Source organism: Rhinolophus ferrumequinum, chromosome 19 (genome assembly GCF_004115265.2).
Source record: "Rhinolophus ferrumequinum isolate MPI-CBG mRhiFer1 chromosome 19, mRhiFer1_v1.p, whole genome shotgun sequence".
In the NCBI taxonomy this organism is placed as follows: domain Eukaryota; kingdom Metazoa; phylum Chordata; class Mammalia; order Chiroptera; family Rhinolophidae; genus Rhinolophus; species Rhinolophus ferrumequinum.
Window position 1 is genome coordinate 20,502,159 of NC_046302.1, and position 15,350 is coordinate 20,517,508.

Below are 15,350 nucleotides of genomic sequence, written 5' to 3' on the forward strand. Positions count from 1 at the left end.
GAAAATAGAGGAAGAAAGAACATTCCCCAATTCATTCTATGAAGGCAGTATTAGCCTGTTACCAAAGCCAGAGAAACACATCTCAAGAAAAGTATACAGCAATATCTCTCATGAATACAGACCCAAAGAATCCTTAACAAAGTATTAGCAAACAGAATCCAGCAACATATAAAAAAGACTATCGGCCGGCCCAGTGGCTCAGGCGGTTGGAGCTCCATGCTCCTAACTCCAAAGGCTGCCGGTTCGATTCCCACATGGGCCAGTGGGCTCTCAACCACAAGGTTGCCAGGTTCGATTTCCCACAAGGGATGGTGGGCAGCGCCCCCTGCAACTAATGATTGAACACAGCACCTTGAGCTGAGCTGCCACTGAGCTCCCAGATGGCTCAGTTGGTTGGAGCGTGTCCTCTCAACCATAAGGTTGCCGGTTCGACTCCCACAAGGGATGGTGGGCTGCACCCCCTACAACTAGCAATGGCAACTGGACCTGGAGCTGAGCTGCGTCCTCCACAACTAAGACTGAAAGGAAAACAACGTGAAGCTGAACGGCACCCTCCACAACTAAGACTGAAAGGACAACAACTTGGAAAAATACACACTGTTCCCCAATAAAGTCCTGTTCCCCTTCCCCAATAACAATCTAAAAAAATAAATAAATAAATAAAATAAAGCATTTCTAACAAAAATAATTAAAACATTAAAAAAAAAAAGAATTATCAACTAATACACCTTTTGTACAGGAATGCAAGGTTGGCTTAACATCCCCAAATCAATTAATCTAATATACCATATTAATAGACTAATGGACAAAAACCACAGTCACTTCAAAAGACAGAGGAAAAAGCACGTGACACCCATTCATGATAAACACCTCTCTACAAACCAGAAATAGAATAAAACTTCCTCAACCTAATAAAAAGCATCTAATAGAAACTTACAACTAACATCATACTTACTGGAAAAAAACTAGATGCTATGCCCCTAAGATCAAAAAACAAGGCAAAGATTTCTGTTCTCCCCATATTTATTCAAGGATAAACAAAGTAAAATAAAGAGGGGGAAAAAAAGCATCCAGATTGTAAAGGAAGAAATACATTTATCTTTATTTGCAGATGATAACTTCCGGTATATAGAAAATCCTATGGAATCTACAAAAACCTACCAGAACTAATAAACAAGTTCAGCAAGGACACAGGATACAAGATCAACATAAAAAATCAATTGTCTTTCTATATAGTAGCAAGAAGAAATCAAAAAAAAAAAATTAAGAGAAAAATTCCATTCATTAATAGCATCAAAAGGAATATAATACATAGGAATAAATTTAACAAAATGTGTACAGGATGTGTATATTGAAAACTTCAAAACATTGCTGAGAGAAATTTAAAAGGATCTAAATCAATGTAATGGCATTTCAATATGTTTACGGATTGGAATTGATCTAGAGATTCAAGAAAACACAATTTCTACCAAAATTTCAACAGGTGTTTTATAGAAATAGATGAGATATTAAAATTTATATGGAAAAACAGACTTTTGACTAAAAATAATCAAAACATTTTTTAAAAGATCATATTTGGAGAACTTACACTACACAATATTACACCTTAAAGTTACTCTAAGAAAGACAGCATGGTACTGGTATAACGATAGACATATAGATCAAAGGAAGAAAATAGAAAGTCCTGAAATAAATCCCTATATTTATGGTCAATTCATTTTCAACAAAGGTGTCAAGGCAATACAATGGAAAAAGAGTCTTTATAATAAACAGTGAATAAATTTCAAAATGTGGTATATCCACACAATGGAATATTATTCAGCCATGAAAAGGAACAAATTACTGATACATGCTACAGCATAGATGAACCTCAACAGTATTATGCTCAACTTGTAAAGAAGCCAGACACAGAAGTTTGTATAATTCCATTTACAAGAAATTTCTAGAAAAGGCAAATATCTAGAGACAGAAAGGCTATCAGTGGTAGTCTGATGCTTGAGCTTGAAGGAAATGAACGCAAATCAGCTCGAGGAAACTTTGGGGGGAATGGAAATGTTCTGAAACTGGACTGTGGTGATGATGGTTCTACAACTGTGTAAATGTATTAAAAATCATTGAAATGTACACTCATAGCAGGTGAGTTTTGTGCAATGTAAATTATTCCTCAATGAAGTTGGTTTTTTGCTTTTCTTGTGTTTTTTTTAAAAGGAACAGTCAGGAGTTCCCCATCCCTGTAGTACACAAGCAGAGAGTGAATGAGCTCCTATCAGGGATACTAGAGTGGAAGTCTCCACGGCCTTTGTACTGGACCTCACTGTCCAATGCTCAGCTTGTGGCCTTTTGATCAAAAGTTCTGGTTTATACATTTTTGTGGCTTTTCCCAGTTGCAATTCATATGGTTATAAAAGAGAAAACATTTGTGACTACTCTTCCAAACATTTCACTTGCAAACATTGAATAACAGAATGTTTTTCACCTTTCGTCCCGTAAAGGCAGCTCGATGAAGTGGCGTATCTCCCATGTCATTTAATATATTTACTTCTGCACCAGCCTAGTAAATATGAAAACTTTAAATATCTTTCAAGAAATATACAAAGGTGAAAATAATTCCTTAAAAATATATTAAATATTTCAAAAACTAAATTGTTAATGTTGATTGGTTGTCACTACTAAAAATCAATTCATAATAAAAGTAAATAGCACACTTCCTGAAGGTGAAAATCTACCTGATAGGTTAAAACAAGAAAAGTCATTTTCTTTAAAAATCTATACACCTTAACTCCACTTTAGAAACACTCATATTGAAAACAGAATGGTCCCTGAATGCAATACCATATTTTCTCCATTTGTTTATTAAGTTTTCAAAACTAAAAAGATGCCACCATTTTAATGTACAGATCAATTTTAAGATGAAACACAAGTTCAGAATATCAATACGTGAAAAATTATTCAGAGACCTGAGAGATAGGCAGTCTTAAATGGTGCTCATTAAGAGATTCTGACATTATTTTTGAATTATTTAGGATGTGCTTTGGTGTTTTTTAACTGTTATGCTCAAAAAACTGAAAACATATTTTCATTAATTCATAGGACCATTTTGCAATTTTAAAAAGTCAATAATGTAAAATTCAAATGACTGAAAAAAATGAATTTTAATTTTTCAAACTAACTTAACTCATGTATTTAGTAAAGAACAATTAAGTGTTGTTAGTGATGAGCTATTGCTTTAAATAAGCCATTACGCCTCAATTGGCTTTTCTAAGACTTTTATAATTTCTATAATAGCACTATTTATTATATTCATTTAAAAGTTAAAACCATAAATATACCTTTAACAGATCCTGGACCACTTGTCTATGTCCAAAGTAGCATGCCAGATGAAGAGGTGTCCAGCCCAAATTAGACTTACTACTTCCTAAAAATGAAAAAAAGATATTTTTAGATATTACTTAGGTAACATTACAATAAAATTAAATTCTCCCTAACAGGCTACTTCAGTACATTGGCCAATGGCTCCCTTTCATGTGACAGAGTTAGAAGTATGAGTGTAATGGATTAGAACTTAGAAGACCCAAATTCTGGATGCCACTTTCCTAAGTCAATGTCCTCATTCCTGAAAGGGTGGAAGAAGACATGGGGAGACATGGGGAGACATGGGGTTACATGGGGTTACATTCAAACTAGATGATTTCTAGTAGCCTGTTGGCTTTTAAGGTTCTGAGTCTCTAACCATCTTGACCTCATCTAGCAAAGCTGTATTTCTCTTGTTCCAGTATTTCATGAAAAGCACTTGTCTTTGAAAACCTGTACCATGTTAGAAGGCTAGATGGGAAAGAGGATAAAAAAAAAATCTTTCCTGCAGCATTTGGAAAGCTGTTTAGCTCTGCAGGTAGTGACTGAAAACGGAGTCTTGACTTCAGATAAAATCTCAGGTAGAGAGGATATTGAGTTACCAGTGTGTAGAGAGGCCAACTAGGTAACAAGAACCAAAATTTAAAGCAATGAAATGTGAGATCCTAGCAGAACTGAGGTGAGGTATAAAACGATGAGTGTTGCAAAAACCGAAAACTATATAATTCAATATAGAAAAAAAAAAAAGAAGAAGAAGAAGAAGGGACAGGGGGTGGCACTATAGCTTAGAGTTGAGATCACTCCAAAAGCTACCAAAATCCCAAATCGGGCTTGAGAAGATACAGCCTATCAAATCCCCAAAGCCTCAGTCTATTTAATGGAACATTTCTTTTACCTTCTGTTCTTAACTGAAACCTAGCTTATCCTGACAGTGATTCTCCTTACCGCTCAGGTAGAGCCTCCCTGCATTTGCACACCCACTGGTCATCACAGAAAAGAAACCATGTGAACCTCTGCATCAAAACCCAATGCTATCTTTGGACAATGACTTCACTCACGTTACAACCCCTGCTTTGAGATTTCTGCCAACAAGCCATAGCTATAGCTCCCTCAAATGCCTTCTCTGCTGCCATCTAGGTACCAGCCTCCCAGTGGTTGGCCCCTCACCGAATAACCTCCCACCACATCATTAAAACTGTCCTCAATTTTTATCAATAAATTCTGTCATCAAATCCTAGGGGCACTTTTTTGCTGTCACCCTCTCGTGTCACTGTGCAACACCAGATATCACAGCTGTGTGCCTCCTTGGCTCCTGGAGCCCTGCAATCTGTGAAGTTTCTCTCACTGCTCTGGCATGGCACTTCTTCCCAGAGTCCTTTGGAAGCTCTCTGGTTAGTCCATCATTATTGGTTTCTCCAATAATGATATCTCCTGGCACTTTCCCACTGTTTTGCTTATATGCTATTGACTTCAAAATCCGTATTTCCAACTCTCTACTAGATACTTCCATTTGGATAATACAACAATACCTCGTGCTCAAAAAGTACAAAGCTGAACTCATCTGTCATCTTACATATACATATCCTCACACAAAAACTACCTGTTCCCCTCTACATTTGTTTTCACAATAAATTGCCCCATCATTCATCTCGTTTCTCAAGTCAGAAATAGGCATCACTCTTGCCTGCTTTCTCCTTTTTATCCCTATACTCAATTAGTCCTATCGAGTCTATCACCTAAGTGTTAACTATATCTACTTTTTACCATTCCCATTGCTTCTACTCCCATCTAACTCATAATGGTCTCTTCTAAGTTACTATGACAGTTTGTTAACTGGTCTCCGCACATCCAGTGTTTCCAAATGGGATTATGGATGAAGAAATCAAAATTTCCAAAATCTTAATTTATTCTTAAAAGACTCCAAACTTTCTTTATACTCTTTACTACCTATCACAGATAGCCAAACTATTTTGTTCAATGAATAAGAAATATCAAGCTTAGGAATATTTAAAAAGAACTATACCCTAAATATAGAATGTTAAAACACTGGGGAACACCAGCATATGTTATGGGTAATAGCTAAGTAACTTTATATTCAGACCTTGCAGCAGGGTGACAGAACAGCACTACACAGAACGCTGTGTTGACGCTGTGTTGCCAATATAAATTCTTATTTTGCTTCCAAAACTTATTTCTTGGAACACCACTTGTAAGCTATATAAAGTATACTATGCATATAAACATATTAATATTTATTTTATTTGCAAGAATGTCTCACCACTAGCAACAGACAGAACTATGAACACACACTTATATCATGGTAACAGCTTACAGGCAACACGGATTAGATCCTCCTTTGCACCCCTAGCCTCGAAATGTCGACCTTAACCTTCAACTGCACATGAGCACTTCCTTCTCTGGCTTTTGACTTGACCTCAGTGGATTTCTTCCAACCAATAACACTTCTATGTTGATTGTGTAAAAAATAATATAAACAGAGCCACTTTAAAATGGAGTCAGAGCTGCCATCCCAGAGGAAAGGCCTTGCATGTCTCACTCCTCAAACCTCTGGAATGTTTTTTCCTTTCCTTATCACTGTCTGTTGTATTGCTGCCATAAGAAAGAAATCTAGGGGGAGAGGACACAGACATACTACAAAATCCTATAAACCTGTTCTTTGGGCCAACCCCCGCCAACTGAAGAGCTTGTGGATATTGACGGAAAGGCATTTATGTAAACAAACTTTACTGTGGATTACATGAACATGAGGTAAAAGCTATTATGAAAGGAATCTTGGAGGCCAAAGCCGCAAATTGGTGGGCACGGGTCAAGCATGTAAAAGTCATTAAGACATTTACCACCTTAAAAAAAAGAAGTCTCGGAGTGATGTCATAGGAATGGCGGCAGCGGGGCGCACTTTTTGAGTTCTCTTCCGGATCTTATCACAAATGGGACATCTGTGCAATTAAAGCAATTAAAGATCTTCTTTAACAGGACAATATACACAATACAAGAGTCATCAAAGGACTCTCTGCTCATCACGCAGAAAAGCTAAGAGACTCGTGCAAGGATTACTTGAAGGTGGGCAAATTGAACGAGCAGGGGAAGAGGGAAAGGAGCGGAGTGGAGATGCGGCCCGCATCTGCGGCTGTGGAAACCCAGCCGGCACCCACAGCTGCAGAGACGCAGGGGATCCCAGGATGGAACAGAGAACACAAAAGCCAGGAGGTGGGCTCTTTCCCTGTGTCCCACAGCTGATCTCTCCCGCTGACGGGGCAGCATATCCAGCATTTGAGGCAATAACCTCAGCTGAGACCTCCAGTTGGGCCCTAGGCTGGACAAAGGACACAAACTCCATACCTGGGCCCCTGCCCCTGCTCTTCCGATCCTATCCCCGCCTTTCCAGAGACTTAAACTGGCCCCTGAACTGAGGAGTAGTGTCAGATTACAGAGGAGCCTTAGTGCTCAGGCTCTGGGAAGACTGGCGTGCAGCTCTGACCCAAGGAAGAGGCTGGGAAGAGTGTGATTTTTGCTGGGCTAAGAGAGAAGAGACTCTTCCACCCCCAGCCACCACCTTTTCTGGCCTGTGGGTGGAGTGGGACACGGCTGGGTTGGGAGAGAAAAGACCCCTCCATCCCCAGCCCCCTCCCTTTCTGGCCTGCCTAGGGCAGGGCAATTACAACTGCGGAGGCACTCCCAGGGATCAGCAGTAAGCGGCAGAGGCAGCTCCCGGCTTTCAGCAGCTCAGAAATCTCCTGCCCACCACACACACACACACACACACACACACACACACAAGAAGTGCCCTAAGACTCAGGAGAACTGGACACAGGGCTAGTGGTGCTACTCTCAGCGCGCATATGTGCAAGCAAGGGCAGAAACTGCACTGACTTTGTAGAAACTACCATCTAGACGCCTGAGCCCCACACATCTAAATCTGCAGTCCCAACGTCACTCTGGGCACCAGGTAACTGGCTCTGCCTGCACAATACACAAAGGACTCTTTGGTACAGCAGAGGACAACCTGGAGATTACTAGGTGGGTTTAAGCCAAGACTGGCGCTGCTTTTTGTTTGTTTGTTTGTTTTGTTTTGTCTTTATATCTTTGATATCTTTGCCTGTGTTGAGTGTGGGTTGTCGGTTGTTTTTACATGTGAATGCATTTGATTTTTTCTTTGTTGTTGTTGTTGTGCTTTGTTCTGAAATTGCCCTACCAGGGCCCAGTTTAAGAGGCACAAGATTGAACACACCCAGAGGCCAACTCCAGACCAAACCAGAGTACTACCGGGTTTGACCTACAAGTGACACACCCAGAGGGAATTCTCTACAGGCACAAGAGCCCATAGAGGCCAAACCGCATTTAAGTGGTCAACCCTCATGCAGCAGAACACCCTGTGATGGGCAGAGCTAAGTCTCACAATGAGTCAGCCTAGGAGTTAACCCCACCTACTCACAAGTGAAAGCAATTAAAGATCTTCTTTAACAGGACAATATACACAATACAAGAGTCACCTTTGGAGCACACGCAGGAGAAGAACGAAGTAGTGCAAGTCAAACATAAAGGACACATACTACATAAGATAACCCAGCAAGAACTAAGAACTCAAGGGGATCTACCTAATACATTGAAGCAAACACAGAGAGTCAGCCAGAATGGGGAAACAAAGAAACATGTCCCAAATAAAAGAACAGAAGAAACCTCCAGAAATGGAACCAAATGAAACAGAGGTAACCAACCTATCAGAGACAGAGTTCAGAACAGTCATGATAAGAATCTTTAAGGAGCTTAGAGACGACAAAAAGAAGGATAGAGAAATCATAATGAACAACCAGTTAGAACTAAAGAACACAATTACTGAAATAAAGAACTCACTTGAAGGAATTAACAGCAGGTTAGATGAAGCAGAGGATCGAATCAGCGACTTAGAAGACAAGTTAGCAGAGATCACCCAAACAGAACAACAGCAAGAAAAAAGAATAAAAAACAATGAAGATGGTTTAAGAGACCTCTGGAATAACATCAAGCACAAGAACATGCGCATTATAGGAATACCAGAAGGTGAAGAGAGGAAGCAAGGGATTGAGAACATATTTGAAGTAATAATGTCCAAAAACTTCCCTAACCTGATGAAAGAAACCAACATACAAGCCCAGGAAGTGCAGAGAGTTCCAACCAGGATAAACCCAAACAGGTCCACACCAAGACACATTATAGTTAAAATGGCAAAGGTTAAAGACAAAGAGAGAATCCTAAAAGCAGCAAGAGAAAGACAGAGGGTTACACACAAGGGAACTTCCTTAAGACTATCAAATGACTTTTCTACAGAAACATTGAAGGCCTGGAGGGAGTGACAGGAGATACTTAAAGTGATGGAAAACAAAGGCCTACAACCTAGATTGCTTTATCCAGCAAGGCTATCATTTAAAGTTGATGGAGAGATAAAGAGCATCCCAGAAAAGAATAAGCTAAAGGAATTTATTACCACCAAGCCAGCATTGCAAGAAATACTAAAAGGACTTCTATAAATAGAAGAAAGATGAAAACAATCTAACTACAAATTTAAAAATGGCAATAACTATGTATCTATCAATAATCACTTTAAATGTAAACGGATTAAACACTCCAATCAAGAGACATACGGTGGCTGAGTGGATAAGAAAGCAAGACCCTTGTATATGCTGTATAAAAGAGACTCAACTCAGATCAAAAGACACACACAGGCTGAAAGTGAAGGGTTGGAGTAAGATGTTTCATGCAAATGGAAATGAGAAAAAAGCTGGAATTGCAATATTTATATCAGACAAAATAGACTTTAAAATGAAGAACATATTAAAGACAAAGATGGGCACTATATAACCATAAAGGGATCGATCTGACAAGAGGACATATCCTTAGTAAATATCTATGCACCCAACATAGGAGCACCTAAATATATAAAACAGATATTGACTGACATAAAGACAGAGATCAACAGTAACAGTATCATAGTAGGGGACTTCAACACACCTTTGACAACAAGGGACAGGTTTTCCAGACAGAAAATCAATATGGAAACAACAGCCTTAAATGATACATTGGACCACTTGGATTTAATCGGTATTTTCAGAGCATTTCACCCCAAAGCTGCAGAATACACGTTCTCCTCAAGCGCACATGGAACATTTTCCAAGATGGACCATATGTTAGGCCACAAAACAAGTCTTGATAAATTTAAGAAAATTTAAATCATACCAATTGTCTTCTCTGACCATAGTGCCATGAAATTAGAAATGAATTAGAGGAAAAAAACTGGAAGACACACCAATTCATGGAGGATGAATAACATGTTACTAAATAATGAATGGGTCAAGCAGGAGATCAAGGAAGAAATCAAAAGATATCTCGAGACAAACGAAAATGAAAACACGACAACCCAAAATCTATGGGATGCCGCGAAAGCAGTCCTAAGAGGGAAATTCATAGCATTGCAGGCCTACCTAAAGAAACAAGAAAAATCACTAACAGTTTATTTTCACACTTTAGGGATCTGGAAAAAGAACAGCAAAATAAGCCCAAAGGGAGTAAAAGGAAGGAGATAATAAAGATCAGAGCGGAAATAAATGAAATCAAAACCAGAAAAACAATACAAAAGATCAATGAATTCAAGAGTTGGTTATTAGAGAAGATAAACAAAATCGACAAACCTTTAGCCAGACTCATTTAAAAAAAAGAGAGAGAGGACCCAAATTAATAAAATCTGAAATGAAAGAGGGTAAGTGACAACAGAAACCGCAGAAATACAAAAAATTTAAGAAATTACTATAAGCAACTATATGCCAAAAAATTTGACAATTTGGAAGAAATGGACAATTTTCTAGAGGCGTACAACCTTCCAAGGCTAACTCAAGAAGAAACAGAAAACATGAATAGACTGATTACCACCAGGGAAATTGAATCAGTAATCAACAATCTGCCAACAAACAAAAGCCCTGGACCAGATGGCTTTACAGGTGAATTTTACAAAACGTTCAAAAAAGAATTATCACCTATTCTCTTCAAGCTCTTCCAAAAAATCCAGAAGGAGGGAACGCTCCCAAACACTTTTTATGAAGTCATTATCACCCTGATCCCAAAATCAGACAAGGACACCACAAAAAAAAGAAAACTACAGGCCAATATCTCTAATGAATATAGAAGCAAAAATCCTCAACAAAATACTAGCAAACAAAAAAAAAAAAAAGAAAAATACTAGTGAACAGAATTCAGCAATATATTAAAAAGACCATACACCATGATCAAGTGGGATTCATCCCTGGTATGCAAGGGTGGTTCAACATCCGCAAATCAATTATATGTGATACACCACATTAACAAAATGAAAAATAAAAATCACATGATCATATCAATATATGCAGAAAAAGCATTTGATAAAATCCAGCAGCCATTTATGATAAAAACCCTTAAGAAAGTGGGAACTGAGGGATCATATCTCAAAATAATAAAAGCCATATATGATAAACCCACAGCTAACATCATACTCAATGGGGAAAAGCTAAACCATTCCCCTTAAGATCAGGAGCAAGACAAGGTTGCCCACTTTCTCCACTTCTATTCAACGTAGTGCTGGAAGTTCTAGCCACAGCAATCAGACAAGAAAAAGAACTAAAAGGCATCCAAATCGGTAAGGAGGAAGTAAAATTGTCATTATATGCAGATGATATGATACTATATATAGAGAACACTAAAGACTCCACCAAGAAACTATTAGAGCTGATAGATGAATTTAGTAAAGTAGCAGGATACAAAATTAATATTCAGAAATCAGTTGCATCTGTATATACCCATAATAAAACATCAGAAGGAGAAATTAAAAAAACAATCCCATTTACAATTGCTTCAAAAACTATAAAATACCTGGGAATAAATTTAACCAAAGAAGTAAAAGATCTGTACTCAGAAAATTATAAGACACTGAAGAAAGAAATAAAAGAAGATACACATAGATGGAAACATATACCATGTTCATGGATAGGAAGAATTAATATAGTTAAAATGTCCATACTGCCTAAGGCAATATACATATTCAACGCAATTCCTATCAAACTACCAAAGACTTTTTTCACAGAAATAGAACATATAATCCTAAAATTTATATGGGACCATAAAAGACCCCAGATAGCCTCAGCAATCTTGAGAAATAAGAACAAAGTGGGAGGTATAACAATACCTGACTTCAAATTATACTACAAGGCTACAGTAATCAAAACAGCATGGTACTGGCATAAAAACAGACACATAGATCAATGGAACAGAATAGAGAGTCCAGAAATAAATCCATGCCTATATGGCCATTTAATATACGACAATGGAAGCAAGAATTTACGGTTGGGTAAAGACAGTCTATTCAATAAATGGTGCTGGGAAACCTGGACAGACACATGCAAAAAAATGAAGCTGGACCACCTCCTTACACCATATACAAAAATAAATTCAAAATGGCTTAAAGACTTAAATGTAAGATCTGAAACCATAAAATTCCTAGAAGAAAATATAGGAAGAAACTTCACAGACATTACCCGGAGTAAGATTTTTACTGATATATCCCCTCGCGCGAGGGAAGTAAGAGAAAAAATAAACATGTGGGATTACATCACACTACAAAGTTTATTCACAGCAAAGGAAACCATCAATAAAACAAAAAGGGATCCTACTGAATGGGAAAAGATATTTGCCAATAATATATCTGATAAGGGGTTAATATCACAAATTTATAAAAAACTCACTCAACTCAACTCCAAAAAAACAAAAAACCCAATTAAAAAATGGGCAGAGGACATGAAGAGACATTTTTCTAAAAAGGACATACAGATGGCAAACAGACATATGAAGAAATGCTCAACCTCACTAACAATCAGAGAAATGCAAATAAAAACCACAATGAGATACCACCTCACCCCAGTCAAAATGGCTATCATCAATAAATCAACAAACAAGTGCTGGCGCGGATGTGGAGAAAAGGGAACGCTTGTGCACTGTTGGTGGGATTGCAGATTGGTGCAGCCACTATGGAAAACAGTATGGAGGTATCTTAAAAATCTGAAAATGGAACTACCTTATGATCCAGCAATTCCACTCCTAGGTATCTATCCGGAGAAATCCAAAACTCTAATTCAAAAAACTTTAAGCACTCCTATGTTTATTGCAGCACTATACACAATTGCCAAGACATGGAAACAACTGAAATGCCTTTCGGTAGATGACTGGATTAAGAAACTGTGGTACGTTTATACAATGGAGTATTACGCAGCCATAAAGAAGAAAGAATTCTTACCATTTGCAACAACATGGATGGACCTAGAGAACATTATGTTAACTGAAATAAGTCAGACAGAGAAAGACAAATACCATATGATCTCACTTATATGTGGAATCTAAAGAAAAGAATAAGTGAATGAATTAATCAGAAACAGTTTTGGAGACATAGAGGAAAAACTGAGGGTTGCTAGATGGGAGGCGGGGTGAGGATAAGGGGGAAGGTGAGGCGATTAGAAAACAGTCAGTAACCACAAGATGGCCACGGGGTTTTGAAAATTAATTTGGGGAATGTAATCAATAATGCTGTAAAGATTTTGTAGGGTATCCGATGGACACTTGTCCCATTTGGGAGACCATCTCAGGGAAGAAGATGTAGATGCCTGATCACTGCACTGTACACCTGAAGCTGAAGCTGAACAATAATGAATGCCAACTATAATTTTACATACGTATGTATATACTTACAAGAAGTGGAGTACAGCATTAGGAATAGAAACAGTGGAAATGTAATGGCTCTGTGCGATGTCAGAGGGGTAGTGGATGGGGGGAGGGGAGTTCACACAGTGTGAGGGATATAAATGATAAACGTCTAAGTATTACTTTGTCTTGTGTACCTGAAACTAAAAAAAAAAAAAAAAAAAAAAAAAAAGTCTCCCGTAATAGGATAAATTCATCATGGAATGGGTTAGATTGCACATCCCCCTTAGGTATTAGTCTGGCTCCAAGACCCAAGGCTTAACTAAAGCCATCAATGTGTATGTAACAAAAAGAAAAACAAAAAACATAAAACGGGAGTTTTTCTCTCATCTTGAGAGTGTTGACTTTTTGTTCCCTGCCATTCAAAAAGTGCAAGTGTCAGTGTATTTTTGGCAGTCAAACTACCTGAGGCTTTAGTTAGTATCTCTTTCGTCTTTTTGTCCAAACATGACAGCTCTCGGGAATTTTCTTTAACATGAGACATTCACCCTCTAAAAGTTCCTTTCTTGAGACTCTAGCTAGTATATGTATAACGTTTTGGTTGCTCCTCTTATGCTTTTTTAATAAAATGGACCAACTTAGCCAAAATAATTTTAAACTCTAATAGCCATTCAGGAAAGCCTTCATTTTAAGCCTACCTCAAGCCCTTTTTCCCCCTTTAAAAGAAAGGATTCCCAGCATCTCAGGATGAGTAGAATACATTCTTGACTGATATGCAGAAGCTTCTAAAAGACAAAACCACTTTTAAAAAACAGCTCTAAAATGATCCTAAAAGAAACGTGGCCATCTGAGCAGGTGGCTTTATAATTTCTTAACTCTTTGTCCTGCCTGAAACCTGACAAGATACTTCAAAGAATTTAATGACTATGATCAGCAATTTGACAGAATTAAAAGTCTGATAAGAATTTTTAAAGACTCCTCAGCAACTTCCCGCGCCATCCTGTGGAATGTAAACACAGCCTACAACTGACCTCACCGTTCCAGCCCCAGCCTCCCTAAAAATTGTCAAGGACAAATACAAATCTAACATCTTCTCTAAAAATAGTAAAAGCCTTAGCATTCTGAACGAATAAACTTAACTTACTCCAACTGTTGTAAACTAGTGGATTTTTGCCTTATTGTACCTATCTCCTGGCTTAAACTTTAAAAAAGAAACAATCAGGTCTCTGTATACATCTGTCTATATATGTATATCTATGTCTACCTCCAGAAAATATTAATAAAATTAGTTTGTAAAAAATCTCTGTTTAATTAACTTAAAGAAATTAAGCACTTACATAAATTAAGAAATATAACAGAAACTCATCCAAATGTTTTCAGGTTCTGAAAAATTATTTGGTATTAAAGCTAATTTAAGTTTGTTGGTTTAGTTAAAATAGACATGTCTTTAGAGTTATCAGAATAAAGTATAATACTTTTATTCTACCTAAGCTAACAAATCTGTCAAGAAAAATAACTTGGTATAATGACATTTTCATAAGTAATCTAAACATATTTGTTAAGAACTAATAAATAAATGTAAATAGAATAAAAGATTTTTCAGTGAAACTCTTTAGCAATAATTATGTGTGATGGTATATATACTTAAAGATAATTTTCTAATATCTTTTGGTATCTTGAAACTTGAACATTTTGCTAGCTAAATTAAATGATGGAAATCTGCTGAATACTTAGATCATTTCCAAATAAGATCAAATAGTGAAACATTCATTAATTGCTAAATAAGCCTACGTGTACCTACTTTTAGCTTCTTATTACAAAGAAACTGAAATATAAATTTCGGTTTATTAATAAACATCTCTTGTGTCACAATGAAAGACTGTACTATTAAAAAGTGCACATTTCTTGAAACTTTGAAATGTATTCATAAATTTGTCAATCTAAAAAAATACTGATATAAAAGTTCACAATTAGTTTTCATTAGAAATTGAGGCTTTTAAGGGTTAAAAGTTCCAATATATGTAATTGAAACTACTAGGAATAATAAGGGAAACAAATGTAAGGTAAGTTGGATATGCGTTTTCACTAAACTGAGGTAAAAAGTATGGAAATCCTTTTTTGAGGAAATTATTAATACAAGGAAAGCTATAAAAGGTTTGTGAAAAGGAATCTTGAGAAAGAAAATTCTGTGTATGGTCAAGCTAGATAAGATTGAATGAATTTATTATAAGTTTTAATATCAACAGTGTATTTATATAAAACAGTATTCTTTCATCTGCTAAAAGGAC

At 37.1% G+C, this 15,350-nt stretch overlaps 1 protein-coding gene across 4 annotated transcripts in view; it reads right to left on the reverse strand.

Moving 5' to 3' along the window:
- Positions 1-15,350, reverse strand: part of OSBPL1A (oxysterol binding protein like 1A) — a 210,087-nt gene that overhangs the window by 172,276 nt on the left and 22,461 nt on the right. For all 4 annotated transcript variants that reach the window (XM_033087172.1, XM_033087171.1, XM_033087170.1 and 1 more), the window contains 2 exons: positions 3,330-3,415; positions 2,477-2,551 (listed from right to left, as the gene is read on the reverse strand). In XM_033087172.1, coding sequence (XP_032943063.1) covers positions 2,477-2,551; positions 3,330-3,415 — 161 coding nt within the window. The remainder of the gene's footprint in view (positions 1-2,476; positions 2,552-3,329; positions 3,416-15,350) is intronic.